The following is a 17,269-nucleotide window of genomic DNA, read 5'->3' as shown; positions in this document are numbered from 1 at the left end:
TATGTTTAGTAACTCTGAGTATTGTGTTTTCTTATGATATTGTGCTATATGATATAAGTGGTATAGTAGGAGCTTTGCATGTCTCCTAGTTCAGCCTAAGCTTTGCCATAGCTACCTTCTATCAGCCTAAGCTGCTAGAAACACCTCTTCTACACTAATAAGGGATAACTGGACCTGGCACAGGATGTAAGTACCACAAGGTACCCACTATAAGCCAGGCCAGCCTCCTACACAGGACCTCAGTGATTGTGCTCTCGTCCTCTAAATTTGGTTGCTTAGGACTTTGCACACCCCACAGTTGGTATACTGGTGCCCCCATATAAGTCCCTAGTATATGGTACTTAGGTACCCTGGGCATTGGGGTACCAGGGGATCCCCATGGGCTGCAGCGTGTATTATGCCACCCATAGGAACCCATGCAAAATGTGTCTGCAGGCCTGCCATTGAAGCCTGCGTGAAAAGGTGCATGCACCATTTCAACCCAGGTCACTGCAACTCACCCTTATGGTAGGTCCTCCTAGCCCAGAGGGCAGGGTGCAGGTACCTGTGGGTGAGGGCACCCCTGCATGAGCAGAGGTGCCCCTACAAACTCCAGTTCCATTGCACTGGACTTCGTGGGTGCGGGGACGCAATTTTACGCATGTACTGGACATAGGTCACTACCTTTGTCCAGCCACATAATGGTAACTCTAAACCTGGGCATGTTTGGTATCAAACATGTCGGAATCATACCCCAATACTCTTGCCAGTATTGGTTGTATGATTCCATGCACTTTGGGGGTTCCTTAGAGGACCCCCAGTATTGCTCATACCAGTCTTCTGAGGTTTTCCGGGCAGCCCGGGCGGCTGCCACCCCTCAGACGGGTTTCTGACCTCCTTCTGCTTGACCATCTCAGGCAGAGGAAGGCAGAACAAAGGATTTCCTGTAGGAGAGGGAAGCAACACCCTCTCCCCTTGGAAATGGGTGTTACATGGCTGGAGGGATAGACTAACCAAGCCACTGGTGCCCACCTTGCATAAACTGGGGTTTCCAGTTTAGGTACCCCCTGTCCCTGCTCTGGCGTGAAACTGAACAAAGAAAAGGGGAGTGACCACTCTCCTGTCCATCACCACCCCAGGGGTGGTACCCAGAGCTCCTCCAGGTGGCCATTTGATTTTGCCATCTTGAATCTAAGATGGGCAGAGGCACCTGGGAGCATCTCAGTGGCCAGGTCAGGGAGGAGATGTCACCCCCTCCTGATAGGTGGTCACCTTGCTGGGGTTGGTCCCCAGATTCAACGTGCAAGATTCCACCAGGATTCCTCTTCATCGTTTACTTAATCTTCTGGCCACTGGAACCACAACTGGACTCTTCAGGAACCAACAATCTTCAACTACAGCGAGAGCTCCGCTTTGCAACATTGTTTCTCCGGCTCCTTCCAGCAATTGCAACATTTCCTCGGCTGTGCATCCTCTGAGATCGACAAGACTCCAGCCTGCACCAAGAAGTAAGAAGGAATCTCCCTTGGAGTGAAGGAGTCACTCCCCTGCATCTGCAGGCACCAACTCCCACGACGACCGGCTGCGTGGATCTGCTCTCCTCCGGAACTGCATGGATCCTTCATCACAGGTGGTGGTCTGGAGTGGTCCCCTTGGTCCTCTCTGCCAGGTCCTCTTGGTCCTCTCTGCCAGCTGTCCAACTTGGGAGACAGTAAGTCCTTGCCTCTCCTTGCAGGACAGTACCCCTATGCACTGCGACGCTTGCAACTACCTAGTCTTGTTTGCTCCTACTCCAAGGGATCTTCAGGCTTCGTGTATTCCCGGCCCCCAGCACTTCTTCCTTCCAAGCACAGCCTCCTCTCTGCTGCTCTAGTGATGTGGAACTCCTCTTCAGGTGTGCTGAGTGGGCCTCACTGTGACTTGCTGTGCCTGCTACCAGTGGGTCGCCTGTGGGGGCTGTATCTTCTTTTGGTGACTCTCCAGACTTCTGAGTGTCACCCTGGACTCCCCTCCTTGGGTCAAGTCCCCTGGGCCCTGCTGGTCCTCTTCAGCCTTGCAACACTTTGTTTTCTTCTTCTGCATTTGCCAAGGCTTGTTGGTGGTCTTTCCACACCACTGACCCACTGCAACCCGACAGTCGAAGTGGGACACTATCCGCATCACTTTAGGGACAACTCTTCAGCTCTTGTGCTGCACAATTGGTCATCCTCGTCCCCTGTTGACCTGTTCCTGCATACACAGAAGGGTGGGTAGTGGCTCCTGCCACAACCGGACTCTCCATCACAAACTGGACTTGGTCCCCTTCCTTTGCAGGACCTCTTTTGCCAGAATCCACCTTTGGGTTCTTCCAGACCGGTTGGGGTCTTGCACAATCCTTTTTCTAAGTCCTCCTGTTAGTTTTGGGGAAAACCAGGTACTTACCTCTGCTCTCCTGGTCGCTGGGAGTCACTTATACTCACCTCTTGGTTCCTTCAGCTCCCCTCTAACAACTCTACATCCTTGGGTAGGAGACTGTATCTCACATTCAACTTATTTAGTCCATGGTTTGGCCTTCCCCTAGAGCCTACACTATTTGCTAATACTTTTGCCAATGCTTGTTGTTTCTATGCTTCTTGCTGATAGTTAATGTGTATATAATTAGTGTGTTTACTTAGCTCCAGTTGGGGGGACTGCTTAATAATATTCTAATTTCTGTGTTACCATAATAAAGTACCTTTATTTTTGTAACACTGTGTGGTTCTTTCATGTTTGTAAGTGCTGTGTGACTATAGTGGTGTTGCATAAGCTTTGCATGTCTCCTAGATAATTCTTGGCTGCTCATCTACAGCTACCTCTAGAGAGCCTGGCTTCCTAGACACCGCCTTCACTTTACTAATAGCGGATTCCTTGACCTGGTATAAGGCGATAACACCGTTGGTGCTCCCACACACCAGGCCAGCTTCCTACAGGGTTGCCCCCTGGAATATTTTACTTCAGTGTGGAAGGGAGGCAAACTTTAAGTTTATAGAAGTCCAGGGAGTTGGTACTGAAGGTCATGAACATGGTTTGTGCTTGCCAACTGCAGATAACAGATACCATTTTTGTACCATCTTCATACTTGAGTCAGATGCCCATCCACATTGTCGTTCTTATGTACTGAACTTTAAATTTGCCACCTGGAGCCATATTAGATATTGGGCGCACTGCCCCTTTCAGCACTGTGGCGCATGCTCAGTTCTTTACATCCCACACAGACAGGGACACTGTGCCTTATTATTATTGAGATAAATGCACCTCCACAAGCATAGGTTTGAACTCTAACAGTTCGTCCCTGTGCTGGGGAAAGCACATCAATGAAAGGGGGAACCGCGGCTCTGCCTTCCACTACCAGCGCATCAATGAAAGGTGGAACGATGGCTCTGCCTTCCACTACCAGCGCATCAATGAAAGGTGGAAGCACGGCTCTGTCTTCCACTACCAGCGCATCAATGAAAGGTGGAACCGCTGCTCTGTCTTCCACTACCAGCGCATCAATGAAACACCAGCGCATCAATGAAAGGTGGAACGATGGCTCTGCCTTCCACTACCAGCGCATCAATGAAAGGTGGAAGCGTGGCTCTGTCTTCTACTACCAGCGCATCAATGAAAGGTGGAACCACGCCTCTGCCTTCCACTACCAGTACATCAATGAAAGGTGGAACCACGGGTCTGTCTTCCACTACCAGTGCATCAATGAAAGGTGGAACCGCGGCTCTGTCTTCCACTACCAGCGCATCAATAAAAGATGGAACAGTGGCTCTGTCTTCAATACCAGTACATCAATGAAACATGGAACAGTGTCAATGAAAGGTGGAGCCGCGGCTCTGGCTTCCACTACCAGCTCATCAAAGAAAGGTGGAGCTGCAGCTCTGTCTTCCACTACCAGCTCATCAATGAAAGATGGAACCACGGCTCTGTCTTCCACTACCAGCGCATCAATGAAAGGTGGAACAGTGGCTCTGTCTTCCACTACCAGCTCATCAATGAAAGATGGAACCACGGCTCTGTCTTCCACTACCAGCGCATCAATGAAAGGTGGAACGATGGCTCTGCCTTCCACTACCAGCGCATCAATGAAAGGTGGAAGCACGGCTCTGTCTTCCACTACCAGCGCATCAATGAAAGGTGGAACCGCTGCTCTGTCTTCCACTACCAGCGCATCAATGAAACACCAGCGCATCAATGAAAGGTGGAACGATGGCTCTGCCTTCCACTACCAGCGCATCAATGAAAGGTGGAAGCGTGGCTCTGTCTTCTACTACCAGCGCATCAATGAAAGGTGGAACCACGCCTCTGCCTTCCACTACCAGTACATCAATGAAAGGTGGAACCACGGGTCTGTCTTCCACTACCAGTGCATCAATGAAAGGTGGAACCGCGGCTATGTCTTCGACTACCAGCGCATCAATAAAAGATGGAACAGTGGCTCTGTCTTCAATACCAGTACATCAATGAAACATGGAACAGTGTCAATGAAAGGTGGAGCCGCGGCTCTGGCTTCCACTACCAGCTCATCAATGAAAGGTGGAGCTGCAGCTCTGTCTTCCACTACCAGCTCATCAATGAAAGATGGAACCACGGCTCTGTCTTCCACTACCAGCGCATCAATGAAAGGTGGAACAGTGGCTCTGTCTTCCACTACCAGCTCATCAATGAAAGGTGGAAGAGTGGCTCTGTCTTCCACTACCAGCGCATCAATAAACGGTAGAACCGCAGCTCTGTCTTCCTCTACCAACACATCAATGAAAGGTGGAACCACAGCTTTGTCTTCCACTACCAACGCATCAATGAAAGGTGGAACCCTGGCTCTCTTCCACTACCAGCGCATTGATAACAGATGGAAACGCGGCTCTGTCTTCCACTACAAGCTCACCACTGAAAGGTGGAACGGCGGCTCTGCCTTCCACTATCAACACATCAGTGAAAGGTGGAACAGTGGCTCTGTCTTCCACTACCAGCCCATCAATGCAAGGTAGAACCACGGCTCTGTATTCCACTACAGGCGCATCAATGAAAGGTGGAACCACAGCTCTGTCTTCCACTACCAGCGCATCAATAAAAGGTGGAACCGCGGCTCTGTCTTCCACTACCAGCGCATCAATAAAAGGTGGAACAATGGCTCTGTATTCCACTACCAGCTCATCAGTGAAAGGTGGAACGATGGCTCTGTCTTCCACTACCAGTGTGTCAATGAAAGGTGGAAACGGAGCTCTGTTGTCCACTACCAGTGCATGAATAAAAGGTTGAACCGTGGCTCTGTCTTCCACTACCAGAGGTCGCTTCATTTTGAAGATGGGCCAGGGATCTCCCTGCAGGCAGGTGCAGTGTGTGACCGAGGGATGAGTGAGGAAGTCTGGGGATCCTCCTTGATCCATCCAGAAGTACACTCTTGGGGTCCACGGACTGTACTAAACCTCATGTGGCACACAGTGCGCCTCTCAAGGGCTGAAGGAGTCAGCAGACCTGCCCTGTCGCCTTCAGGGAGACAGCGGTTTCCATTAGAATGATGCCTTAGTGAGTGGTAGGCATCCCATTTGACCTCTGTGGTCTATCTTGTGTTTGTAGATGAGGAGTGATTGTTGTGTGTAAGCACGTGTTGTTTCGTCCACTGCTCTGCTGTACCAGACGACCAACCAGAACCAAGCCATAGTTTGTCTCTTTCAATACTGGTGTCCCTATACCCACCCCGGAGCACATTCACCAGAAGACCCGTATGTTGGAAGTGGAGCTCCAAGCTCAGAAGCACATTAAGGTCACCTGAAGGAGTCCCATAGTGCTCTACAAAACTCCTAAATAAATAAATAAGCCACTAGAGTCTCAGTTTGTGTTGATTGTGTTCACATTAATCAGTGATGGGGCCTGTGACTACAGTGACGCTGTTTCACATATACTCACATTGTTAACACTTGACTGTGGTTCTGAATCTCCACTTGACTTGGAGAGAAGAGCAACAGCTTAAGTGCACCTTATTGAGGCAGAATGATAAAGGAAGGGCCCATGGCTAGCTCCATCAGTGATACTCCCCTCTTGTGCAATGGAGGAGGGGTGTGCACGCTGCTCAGACTCTCACCAGCAGCGATGCTTGCTGAAGGATTCTGGTCACATCCGGTAGAACCCTCCTAGCCCTCTGGCTCAAGGGTGAGGCTTCAGGGGGTGTTTGAGCTGTGACACCCCTCAAATAAGTACATTCTTGGGTAGCTGGGTCAGGCGTTGATTTGGGTCTGCTTTCTCTCTGTTGGTTTTTTCCCACTGGAGCCAAGAATGAAAGACAAAATAGTGACTTTTATGTAAGTGAGAGAAAGAGAGAGAGACTGAGATATTCATCGAGGGACTTGATTTCAAAAAGTAAAACCAGGGAACCTGGAATCAATAGCGGATTCCCTGCTTGCCCAAAGTGTGTGATCCTAGGCACATATTTTATTCCACAGAACCTTTTTTTAATTATCACATTTGAGCACATTTTTAAATATCTGAGTTCAGGAAGTGCACTGTACAAGTACCTCTTTTGTTTAATTTAATAGACTATGATGTTGCTCCATCTATAATAAGAATCTGGGCCCCATGTAGGGTTCACCCAGCTACTGACTTACCTCTTAGCTCACTCATGAGATAGTTGTTGGGGTTGAGCTATGAATGTTTTAAAGCTAGCTCTTTTAATAAATCTCTGTCTATGGCGTTGTAAGGTAAATCTGATGTAGGAAGGTGAAATGCTTCCACATGTTAAAGATATTCACTTTTAAATTTTGAAGAGATTACATGATATTTGTTGTTGCATGATGTCCATGTCAAACGCTTTCATGGCTCGGCTTGCGCATGGACTCCTGGAGCCAAGCCAGCACCATGGCGCGGCTCTTACTCAGCCCGTCCTATTAATTTGCCTGCGTTCCCACCTCTATTTGTGACTCTGGCTTAGTACATGGGGCCATCATTCACTTGATAAAATGATTTGTAAAAGGCAAGGACCAGAAACATGGAACCCTGCCCACGTGCACCCATTTGACAACTCTACCATCAAGGCTTCTTGTAGAAGAGCGTGTGCAAAAAAAATGCTTTTAAAATAGGTGATCCCAGGGCAGGGACTTCAGGCCGTTGTGTTGTATTTGACCATAGTTATGAGCATGGAGGAAGAATTACCAGGCCGAGGTCAGACTGGCAAAAGCAAAGCTTCAGTGGGGCTGTTTGGGGGTGCGACAGCCCTCAAATGCATTCTTGGCATCGTATTTGGGCCTGGGGTGCCCGGGTTCCACCTGCTATGTCTTTGTTGTTTTTTTTTCATCCTAATTTCACTAAGAAGTTTTAACTTGTTCATTTTATGGATTGCGATCTGGAATATATATATATATATATATATATACCAGTTTACCAAAAAAGAAGTAATGCTTCACCCACAGAAGTACTCCTTAAATGGGTTCCAAAGTATTACTTTGTGGTTTTCCCAAACATTGGCAGTAGTGGGCTTGGAAAGCTTCAAACGTCTCAGGTTTCTAGGGATACTGCTGGCATTCAAACACCCAAAAGGTAATGAAATGAATGCTTGCAAATTGTCTAATCACTGCAGTCGCTTGGGGTAGCACTCCAACCCATTGTTTTTTGCCCGCTGTGCCACTCTAGGCAGAGACCAACGTAACACAGATCAGTACGGACCCTCTTCCTCAGTGAAACAGTTCATCCTGAACCCTGGTCATCTCGCCCATTCAGCTTGCTGTCCACTGCTTTTTTAGTTGGGAAATTTGTGATTCACACCCTGTGAATATCACTGATTAAGCTGTGCCCCTGCTGAGGCTTCAGAGGTGCACTTACCAGCCGTGTGGAGTGAAGCCACGTGAGCCCTCCTTCACATCATAACCGAAGACAGTCAGTTATGCCCAAGAATCAGCAGGTTAGTGGGGGGCCCTACAGCTTGCCCCTCTAGTGAGCGCACTTCAAGACATAGAGGCCCTCATTATGACATGGGCAGTCTTTTCCCAAGACCACCAATGCCAAGGTGAATGCATCTGTGAGTGTTGTGATGTATGCGTGCCTGTATGCATGTGTGTGAATGAATGTTGCAGTGAGTGCATACATGCGAGGATGTAAGTATGGATGCGTGCCTGAACGCATGAGTGAATGTGTGAATGTGTGTATGGATGAGTGTGAGTGAATGGGTGTGTGCATGCATGTATGTGGGAAGGGGGTGGGGGTGCAGTGACTGTGGGGGGCACTATGTGTGTAGAGGGGTGTGGGGGCCAAGTGCTTGCTTGGGGGGGGCGTCTACCGGTGACAGGGAAGGATTTTCCTGCCACCAGTTGCCCTACCGCCATGGTTTACATGCTGGTGCTACCACCACGGTAACCATGGCAGTAGGCCTGCTCATAATGCTGCAGATGGTCTCCTGTGGACCGCCAGGTCAGAGATGAACATTTCCGGCCCGGCGGTTCATACCACCATGGCAGAGGCCAACCTGCCACACTCATAAAGTGGCGGTATGCTCCACCAGCCTGTTGGTGGTGATACCACCACATTAGCCCTGGCGGTCAATAAACCACCAGGATCATAATGAGGGCCATAGACTCCTTTGGAGTAATCATTTATACAGAATGTATGGCTCAATACAGTGGCAATGGTTGTGATTAGGTTGCCCATAGCAACCGTACAAAAAAAGTATCCAGAATGAGAAAAAAGAGACATTATATTGGCTTGTATATATTCCCTATATATGGGGCCTTCTAATTGTTATCTAGGAATCAGCAATAAAGAGATGTGTGATACATTAGACACATACTTGAACAGGAGGCTGAAGGCTGCTGAAGTTTTACACAGCTCACACTAGGCTATGCCTAGGGAAGGAAGACAGACACATGCACACCCAAACACCCACACACCCACTTTTGAGGTGAGGACCAAACAGCACAGGTGTGATTGCATTAGTATTACCAGGCTTTCACTGGATTGACAGCAGTTTAGTGGACCTCTGCTTACCAACTGGTCCTCTTTCTTCCTCTAGGCGTTACAGGAGCTGCCACTGATGTAGAGGAGCCTGATCCAGTGGAAGAACATCTCCGATCACAAATGGAGGAGGAGAAGAAAAGGTTTGAAGTCTTACCTCCATCTTTTCATTGTGCCATAAACACAGAATCACATGTTGCCATTTTAACTTTATGAAACCTCCAGTGTTTAGACAGGGGCATTGGTCAGGCTTCCTGACGAGACGGTTGACTATCCCAACACCTTTGCCCTCTGCGTTGCCACGTGGCACCAGCCACAGTCCAGGGTGATCCAGTGGAGAGGAAAGTGGCCCCATAGGAACTGGATACATCTCCTCAGATGAGTTATGTCGTCATTGGTGTGTCAGTAGGTGCCTGACTGTAATGGAGCAGTTGATGAGGAGGTGAGCACCCACTCCCTCGTAACACTTGGCATAAGAACCGAATAGGAGTCGGAACAACGCATGCTGGAATCACGCATGCCTAAACAACGCGATCTAAACAACGACCATGTTGTTACTACAAATGCCTTTACCATGAATGCCTTAACAACAATTTTTCATTGAAAAGGCATTCCTGGTAAAGGCATGCGTGAACGGCATGCGTGGTTCCAGCATGCGACTCCCCCCACCCCTAAAACAATCGTACCCCAACCCCCCACTCCTAAAAACAATTCTACCACTACCCCAACCCCCACCCCTTAATCTGCACCGACCCCGAAAAATACCATGACCGTCCGCCCCTAAAAATTAAAAATACCCGGCACCCAACTCCTGCCCCTAAAACTACTGTGACCCCTACCCCCTAAAACCTAAACTACCCCATCCCCCCACCCGCCCCTAAAAACTAAAAATACCCCCACCCGCCCCTAAAACTACAGAGACCCACCAACCCCGCCCCTAAAACTACCACAACTCCCCACCCCCTAAAACTTAACTACCCCAATCCCACCCCTAAAAACACCCCGGCCCCCCACCCCTAAAACTACTGCAAACCCCACTTTCCCTAAAACCTAAACTACTCCAATCCCACCGCTAAAAACACCCCGACCCCCCACCCCTAAAACTACTGCAACCCCCACTTTCCCTAAAACCTAAACTACTCCGACCTCCTCACCCCACCCCTAAAACTATTGTGACCCCCCCCCACCCCTGTAAAACCTAAACTACCCTGACCCCCCATCCCGCCCTTAAAAGCTAAAAATACCCCGAAGCCCACCCCACCCCTAAAACTACCGCAAGCCACCCACCCACCCCCCCAAAACCTAAACTACCCTGACCCCCCCACCCCACCCCTAAAAACTAAAAATACCCCAAGCCTGCACCCTGCCCCGCCCCTAAAACTACAGCGACCCCCTGTTCCCCCGCCCCTAAAACTAAAAATACCCCAACCCCTCACCCTGCCCCTAAAACGGCCCCAGCCCCACTTACCTGATTGCGTCCTCCGACGAAGCCTACTACCTTCTTCTGTGCCTTAACCACGCATGTGCGTTGTTCAGCACATGCGTGGTTAAGGCACAGAACAACAAAGTTGTGGTTAACAAAAGCGTTGTTCTGCTTTTGTTATTCACGAATTCATTGTTCATGAGTCGTGGTTGGGGATGTTTCCCATAAGAACCAGTTCCATTTCCTTTCACCCATCCATGCCTGCCAGCTGGTCATGAATTTCTGCATCTACCAATCTGTACTGCCTCATGCTACACTGAAATAGGCTCTAGCAGCAAAAGACTTAACACCATGGCCACACTTGTAATAGTATGAAACTTATTGTAAAATGCTATTCACAAACCTATGTGCGGAGTTTACGCCTCTTCTACACTTACATGTGCAAAGATCTCTGCCCGACTGCAAACTTTCCACACATTTAAGTATATGTTGTAGTAACAAATGTGGGAGGGAAACAGGGGACTGACTGGAAAGTGGGGAAATACTTATGAATGAAGGTGAGAGTATTAGGGAGGACACATGAGGGGTTTACGGAGGACCGCAGCCCACTCACAAAATAGTAAGCCCACAGCCAGTCACAAACTGCATTTCTATACTTGGGACTGTCAAAAAGGGACCCGAAGCAGCACTAACGTATTCCAGCTGAGAGCTGGATTAAGACTAGCACCACATATGGCCAACTACACTGGTATTGCAACTCCCTCCAACAGAAAATAATGGAGTTAAGGACTTAAAATAAAACCCCTTAGGAAATAATGTTAAATTAACCCCTTCGCTGCCAGGCCTTTTCCCCCTCCTGTGCCGAGCCTTTTTTTGGCTATTTGGAGCAGTTCGCGCTTAGGCCCTCATAACTTTTTGTTCACATAAGCTACCCACGCCAAATTTGCGTCCTTTTTTTCCAACATCCTAGGGATTCTAGAGGTACCCAGACTTTGTGGGTTCCCCAGAAGGAGGCCAAGAAATTAGCCAACAAACAGTGAAAATTTCGTTTTTTTCAAAAGAATTGGAAAAATGGGCTGCAGAAGAAGGCTTGTGTTTTTTTCCCTGAAAAGGGCATCAACAAAGGGTTTGCGGTGATAAAATCACCAGCTTCCCAGCATTCAGGAACAGGCAGACTTGAATCAGAAAACCCAATTTTTCAACACAATTTTGGCATTTTACGGGGACATACCCCATTTTTACGATTTTTTGTGCTTTCAGCCTCCTTCCAGTCAGTGACAGAAATGGGCATGAAACCAACGCTGGATCCCAGAAACCGCAACATTTTTGAAAAGTAGAAAAAAATCTGAATTCAGCAAGGGGTAATTTGTGTAGATCCTACAAGGGTTTCCTACAGAAAATAACAACTGAAAAAGAAAAATATTGAAATTGAGGTGAAAAAAACATCAATTTTTCTCTACGTTTTACTCTGTAACTTTTTCCAGCAATGTCAGATTTTCGAAAGCAATATACCGTTACGTCTGCTGGACTCTTCTGGTTGCGGGGATATATAGGGCTTATAGGTTCATCAAGAACTCTAGGTACCCAGAGCCAATAAATGACCTGCACCCTGCAGTGGGTTTTCAATCTATGCCGGGTATACAGCAATTCATTTGCTGAAATATAAAGAGTAAAAAATAGCTATCAAGAAAACCTTTGTATTTCCAAAATGGGCACAAGATAAGGTGTTGACAAGCAGTGGTTATTTGCACATCTCTGAATTCCGGGGTGCCCATACTAGCATGTGAATTACAGGGCATTTCTCAAATAGACGTCTTTTTTACACACTGTCTTACATTTGGAAGGTAAAAATGTAGAGAAAGACAAGGGGCAATAACACTTGTTTTGCTATTCTATGTTCCCCCAAGTCTCCCGATACAAATGATACCTCACTTGTGTGGGTAGGCCTAGCACCCGCGACAGGATATGCCCCAAAACACAACGTGGACACATCACAGAAAACAGAGCTGTTTTTAGCAAAGTGACTACCTGTAGATTTTGGCCTCTAGCTCAGCCGCCACCTAGGGAAACCTACCAAACCTATGCATTTCTGAAAACTAGAGACCTAGGGGAATCCAAGATGGGGTGACTTGTGTGGCTCGGACCAGGTTCTGTTACCCAGAATCCTTTGCAAACCTCAAAATTTGGCTAAAAAAACACATGTTCCTCATATTTCTGTGGCAGAAAGTTCTGGAATCTGAGAGGAGCCACAAATTTCCTTCCACCCAGCGTTCCCCCACGTCTCCCGATAAAAATGATACCTCACTTGTGTGGGTAGGCCTAGCGCCGGCGACAGAAAACGCCCCAAAGCGCAACGTGGACACATCCAAATTTGTGAAGGAAAACAGAGGTGTTTTTTGCAAAGTGCCTACCTGTAGATTTTGGCCTGTAGCTCAGCCGCCACCTAGGGAAACCTACCAAACCTGTGCATTTCTGAAAACTAGAGACCTAGGGGAATCCAAGATGGGGTGACTTGTGTGGCTCGGACCAGGTTCTGTTACCCAGAATCCTTTGCAAACCTCAAAATTTGGCTAAAAAAACACATGTTCCTCACATTTCTGTGGCAGAAAGTTCTGGAATCTGAGAGGAGCCACAAATTTCCTTCCACCCAGCGTTCCCCCACGTCTCCCGATAAAAATGATACCTCACTTGTGTGGGTAGGCCTAGCGCCCGTGACAGGAAATGCCCCAAAGCGCAACGTGGACACAGCCAAATTGGTGAAGGAAAACAGAGGTGTTTTTTGCAAAGTGCCTACCTGTAGATTTTGGCCTGTAGCTCAGCCGCCACCTAGGGAAACCTACCAAACCTGTGCATTTCTGAAAACTAGAGACCTAGGGGAATCCAGGATGGGGTGACTTGTGTGGCTCGGACCAGGTTCTGTTACCCAGAATCCTTTGCAAACCTCAAAATTTGGCTAAAAAAACACATGTTCCTCACATTTCTGTGGCAGAAAGTTCTGGAATCTGAGAGGAGCCACGAATTTCCTTCCACCCAGCATTCCCCCACGTCTCCCGATAAAAATGATACCTCACTTGTGTGGGTAGGCCTAGTGCCCGCGACAGGAAACGCCCCAAACCGCAACGTGGACACATCCAAATTTGTGAAGGAAAACAGAGGTGTTTTTTGCAAAGTGCCTACCTGTAGATTTTGGCTTGTAGCTCAGCCGCCACCTAGGGAAACCTACCAAACCTGTGCAGTTCTGAAAACTAGAGACCGAGGGGAATCCAAGATGGGGTGACTTGTGTGGCTCGGACCAGGTTCTGTTACCCAGAATCCTTTGCAAACCTCAAAATTTGGCTAAAAAAACACATGTTCCTCATATTTCTGTGGCAGAAAGTTCTGGAATCTGAGAGGAGCCACGAATTTCCTTCCACCCAGCGTTCCCCCACGTCTCCCGATAAAAATTATACCTCACTTGTGTGGGTAGGCCTAGCGCCCGCGACAGAAAACGCCCCAAACCGCAACGTGGACACATCCAAATTTGTGAAGGAAAACAGAGGTGTTTTTTGCAAAGTGCCTACCTGTAGATTTTTGCCTGTAGCTCAGCCGCCACCTAGGGAAACCTACCAAACCTGTGCATTTCTGAAAACTAGAGACCGAGGGGAATCCAAGATGGGGTGACTTGTGTGGCTCGGACCAGGTTCTGTTACCCAGAATCCTTTGCAAACCTCAAAATTTGGCTAAAAAAACACATGTTCCTCATATTTCTGTGGCAGAAAGTTCTGGAATCTGAGAGGAGCCACGAATTTCCTTCCACCCAGCGTTCCCCCACGTCTCCCGATAAAAATTATACCTCACTTGTGTGGGTAGGCCTAGCGCCCGCGACAGAAAACGCCCCAAACCGCAACGTGGACACATCCAAATTTGTGAAGGAAAACAGAGGTGTTTTTTGCAAAGTGCCTACCTGTAGATTTTTGCCTGTAGCTCAGCCGCCACCTAGGGAAACCTACCAAACCTGTGCATTTCTGAAAACTAGAGACCTAGGGGAATCCAAGATGGGGTGACTTGTATGGCTCGGACCAGGTTCTGTTACCCAGAATCCTTTGCAAACCTCAAAATTTGGCTAAAAAAACACATGTTCCTAACATTTCTGTGGCAGAAAGTTCTGGAATCTGAGAGGAGCCACAAATTTCCTTCCAACCAGCGTTCCCCCACGTCTCCCGATAAAAATGATACCTCACTTGTGTGAGTAGGCCTAGCGCCCGCGACAGAAAACGCCCCAAACCGCAACGTGGACACATCCAAATTTGTGAAGGAAAACAGAGGTGTTTTTTGCAAAGTGCCTACCTGTAGATTTTGGCTTGTAGCTCAGCCGCCACCTAGGGAAACCTACCAAACTTGTGCATTTCTGAAAACTAGAGACCTAGGGGAATCCAAGATGGGGTGACTTGTGTGGCTCGGACCAGGTTCTGTTACCCAGAATCCTTTGCAAACCTCAAAATTTGGCTAAAAAAACACATGTTCCTCACATTTCTGTGGCAGAAAGTTCTGGAATCTGAGAGGAGCCACGAATTTCCTTCCACCCAGCGTTCCCCCACGTCTCCCGATAAAAATTATACCTCACTTGTGTGGGTAGGCCTAGCGCCCGCGACAGAAAACGCCCCAAACCGCAACATGGACACATCCAAATTTGTGAAGGAAAACAGAGGTGTCTTTTGCAAAGTGCCTACCTGTAGATTTTGGCTTGTAGCTCAGCCGCCACCTAGGGAAACCTACCGAACCTGTGCATTTCTGAAAACTAGAGGCCTAGGGGAATCCAAGATGGGGTGACTTGTGTGGCTCGGACCAGGTTCTGTTACCCAGAATCCTTTGCAAACCTCAAAATTTGGCTAAAAAAACACATGTTCCTCACATTTCTGTGGCAGAAAGTTCTGGAATCTGAGAGGAGCCACGAATTTCCTTCCACCCAGTGTTCCCCCACGTCTCCCGATAAAAATGATACCTCACTTGTGTGGGTAGGCCTAGCGCCCGTGACAGGAGACACCCCAAAACGCAACGTGGACACATCACATTTTTTCATTGAAAACAGTGCCTACCTGTAGATTTTGGCCTCTAGCTCAGCCGGCACCTAGGGAAACCTACCAAACCTGTGCATTTCTGAAAACTAGAGACCTAGGGGAATCCAAGATGGGGTGACTTGTGTGGCTCGGACCAGGTTCTGTTACCCAGAATCCTTTGCAAACCTCAAATTCTGTCTAAAAAAACACATGTTCCTCACATTTCGGTGACAGAAAGTTCTGGAATCTGAGTGGAGCCACAAATTTCCTTCCACCCAGCGTTCCCCCAAGTCTCCCGATAAAAATGATACCTCACTTGTGTGGGTGGGCCAGGTGCCTGCAACAGAATAAGGCCCAAAACTTGTAGAGATAGAGGGGATAGCACAGCAAGTTTATAAGGACATATTCTTTTATACATCTTTAGACTGACTCTGCTTTGGGGACCCACATAAGTGAGGTGTCATTTTACTTGGGAGGCTGAGGGGAACACTGGGGAGTAGGAATTTTGTGCTGGAGTGGTGATCCTACGAAGAAAAGTAAGGAAAATATGCTTTTTTAAGAACATTTTGAGGTTTACAGAGGAGTCTGGGTAAGAAAATGTTGGGGGATCCACCCAAGCCACACCTCCCTGGACTCCTTGGGGTGTCTAGTTTTAAAAAATGTCTGGGTTTGGTAGGTTTCCCTAGATGAAGGCCGCACACAGGACCAAAAACATAGGTGCCCTCTCCCCTCCCAAACACAGGTAGTTTTGTAATATATCGTTTTGATGTGCCCACATACGTCCGTGATGTGCCAAACACTAAAATTTTGAAAAGAAACACAGTTAGGTTATGTGAAAAAGACCCCTCACCCACCAACCAAGTTGGTGGCATGCTTCATCATCGGGGTCCCACCTGAGGCACCTAGCGTGTCACAGGTGTGCTGCGACGCCTGATTACAGCGGGGCAGGTTTTGTCATTTTTACCACACATACTGGTTGGATTTGGCACGAGGGTGAGTGATGGTTCAATGGATCAAATTTTACTAACAAGAGCTTTAACAAAAATGAAATGCACTGTTAGTAACTGAAAGGCAAAAAACTGAACCAATGACTCACAGCTCGTGAGCTGTAAAGCCGCGACAAGGCACCAACCGCTTTACAGTCCATTCACACAACTTTCATACATGACACACACAAGGCCATTCACACCGCCAGCCACGGGCCCAGCACATTACAACACTCACATCGACAGACAGCGCCACTCAAGGGCCCATCACTTACATACGCCCACATGCCTGATACAACAATCACACCAGCTGATGGGAGTGTGTGGACTGGTGTTTGGCTGGCAGTGTGTTGCAGTAGCCAACAGCAAGTCAATATGTACACTCTCAGCCAAGCCCCACTCCACCCACAATGGCATCATTTTTTTTTTTTTTTTTTTAACAGAGGAACCCCTAACTAAGTAGAAAGAATTACAAAACTACAAACACAAAAGCTCTAACTAAGAACATGACAGAAATGCTAATCATGAAACTAAACACATGAAAATACAAAACAGACATGAGTTTACACTCATGGTTGTTCCCAGAAATTCTTCTGGGTGTGGTAATTCTTAAAACAAGCACCGACACACAGCCCAGGCTTTGAAGGACAATCTGGGCAGTACATTCGAGTCTCCCTCCGGATACCTCTTCGAAAACACACTCTACATTTCTTAGCTGGAAAGTCTTTTTTGGGTGTGGGAGGAATGTGCTCAGCAAAGTGGCGATCTTTCAATCTAGCCACATCCTCCACCACTGCTTCTCTAGGAACTCTGGCCTGTTCCACCACAATAAGGCTCTCTATCACTGACTCCTGAAATTTCACAAATGTCATCTTTGACTCTGGAGACCTATCCCTAAACAC

At 47.9% G+C, this 17,269-nt stretch overlaps 1 protein-coding gene across 2 annotated transcripts in view; it reads left to right on the top strand.

Annotated features, from left to right (window-relative positions):
- KIF6 (kinesin family member 6) overlaps positions 1 to 17,269 on the top strand; it is a 1,127,187-nt gene that overhangs the window by 943,060 nt on the left and 166,858 nt on the right. For both annotated transcript variants that reach the window (XM_069236333.1, XM_069236332.1), the window contains exon 17: positions 8,981 to 9,065. In XM_069236333.1, coding sequence (XP_069092434.1) covers positions 8,981 to 9,065 — 85 coding nt within the window. The remainder of the gene's footprint in view (positions 1 to 8,980; positions 9,066 to 17,269) is intronic.

This window comes from Pleurodeles waltl, chromosome 5 (genome assembly GCF_031143425.1).
Source record: "Pleurodeles waltl isolate 20211129_DDA chromosome 5, aPleWal1.hap1.20221129, whole genome shotgun sequence".
NCBI classification, from domain to species: Eukaryota; Metazoa; Chordata; class Amphibia; order Caudata; family Salamandridae; genus Pleurodeles; species Pleurodeles waltl.
Note: the sequence above shows the minus strand (reverse complement) of the source record. Positions and strands in the feature narration are given on the sequence as shown.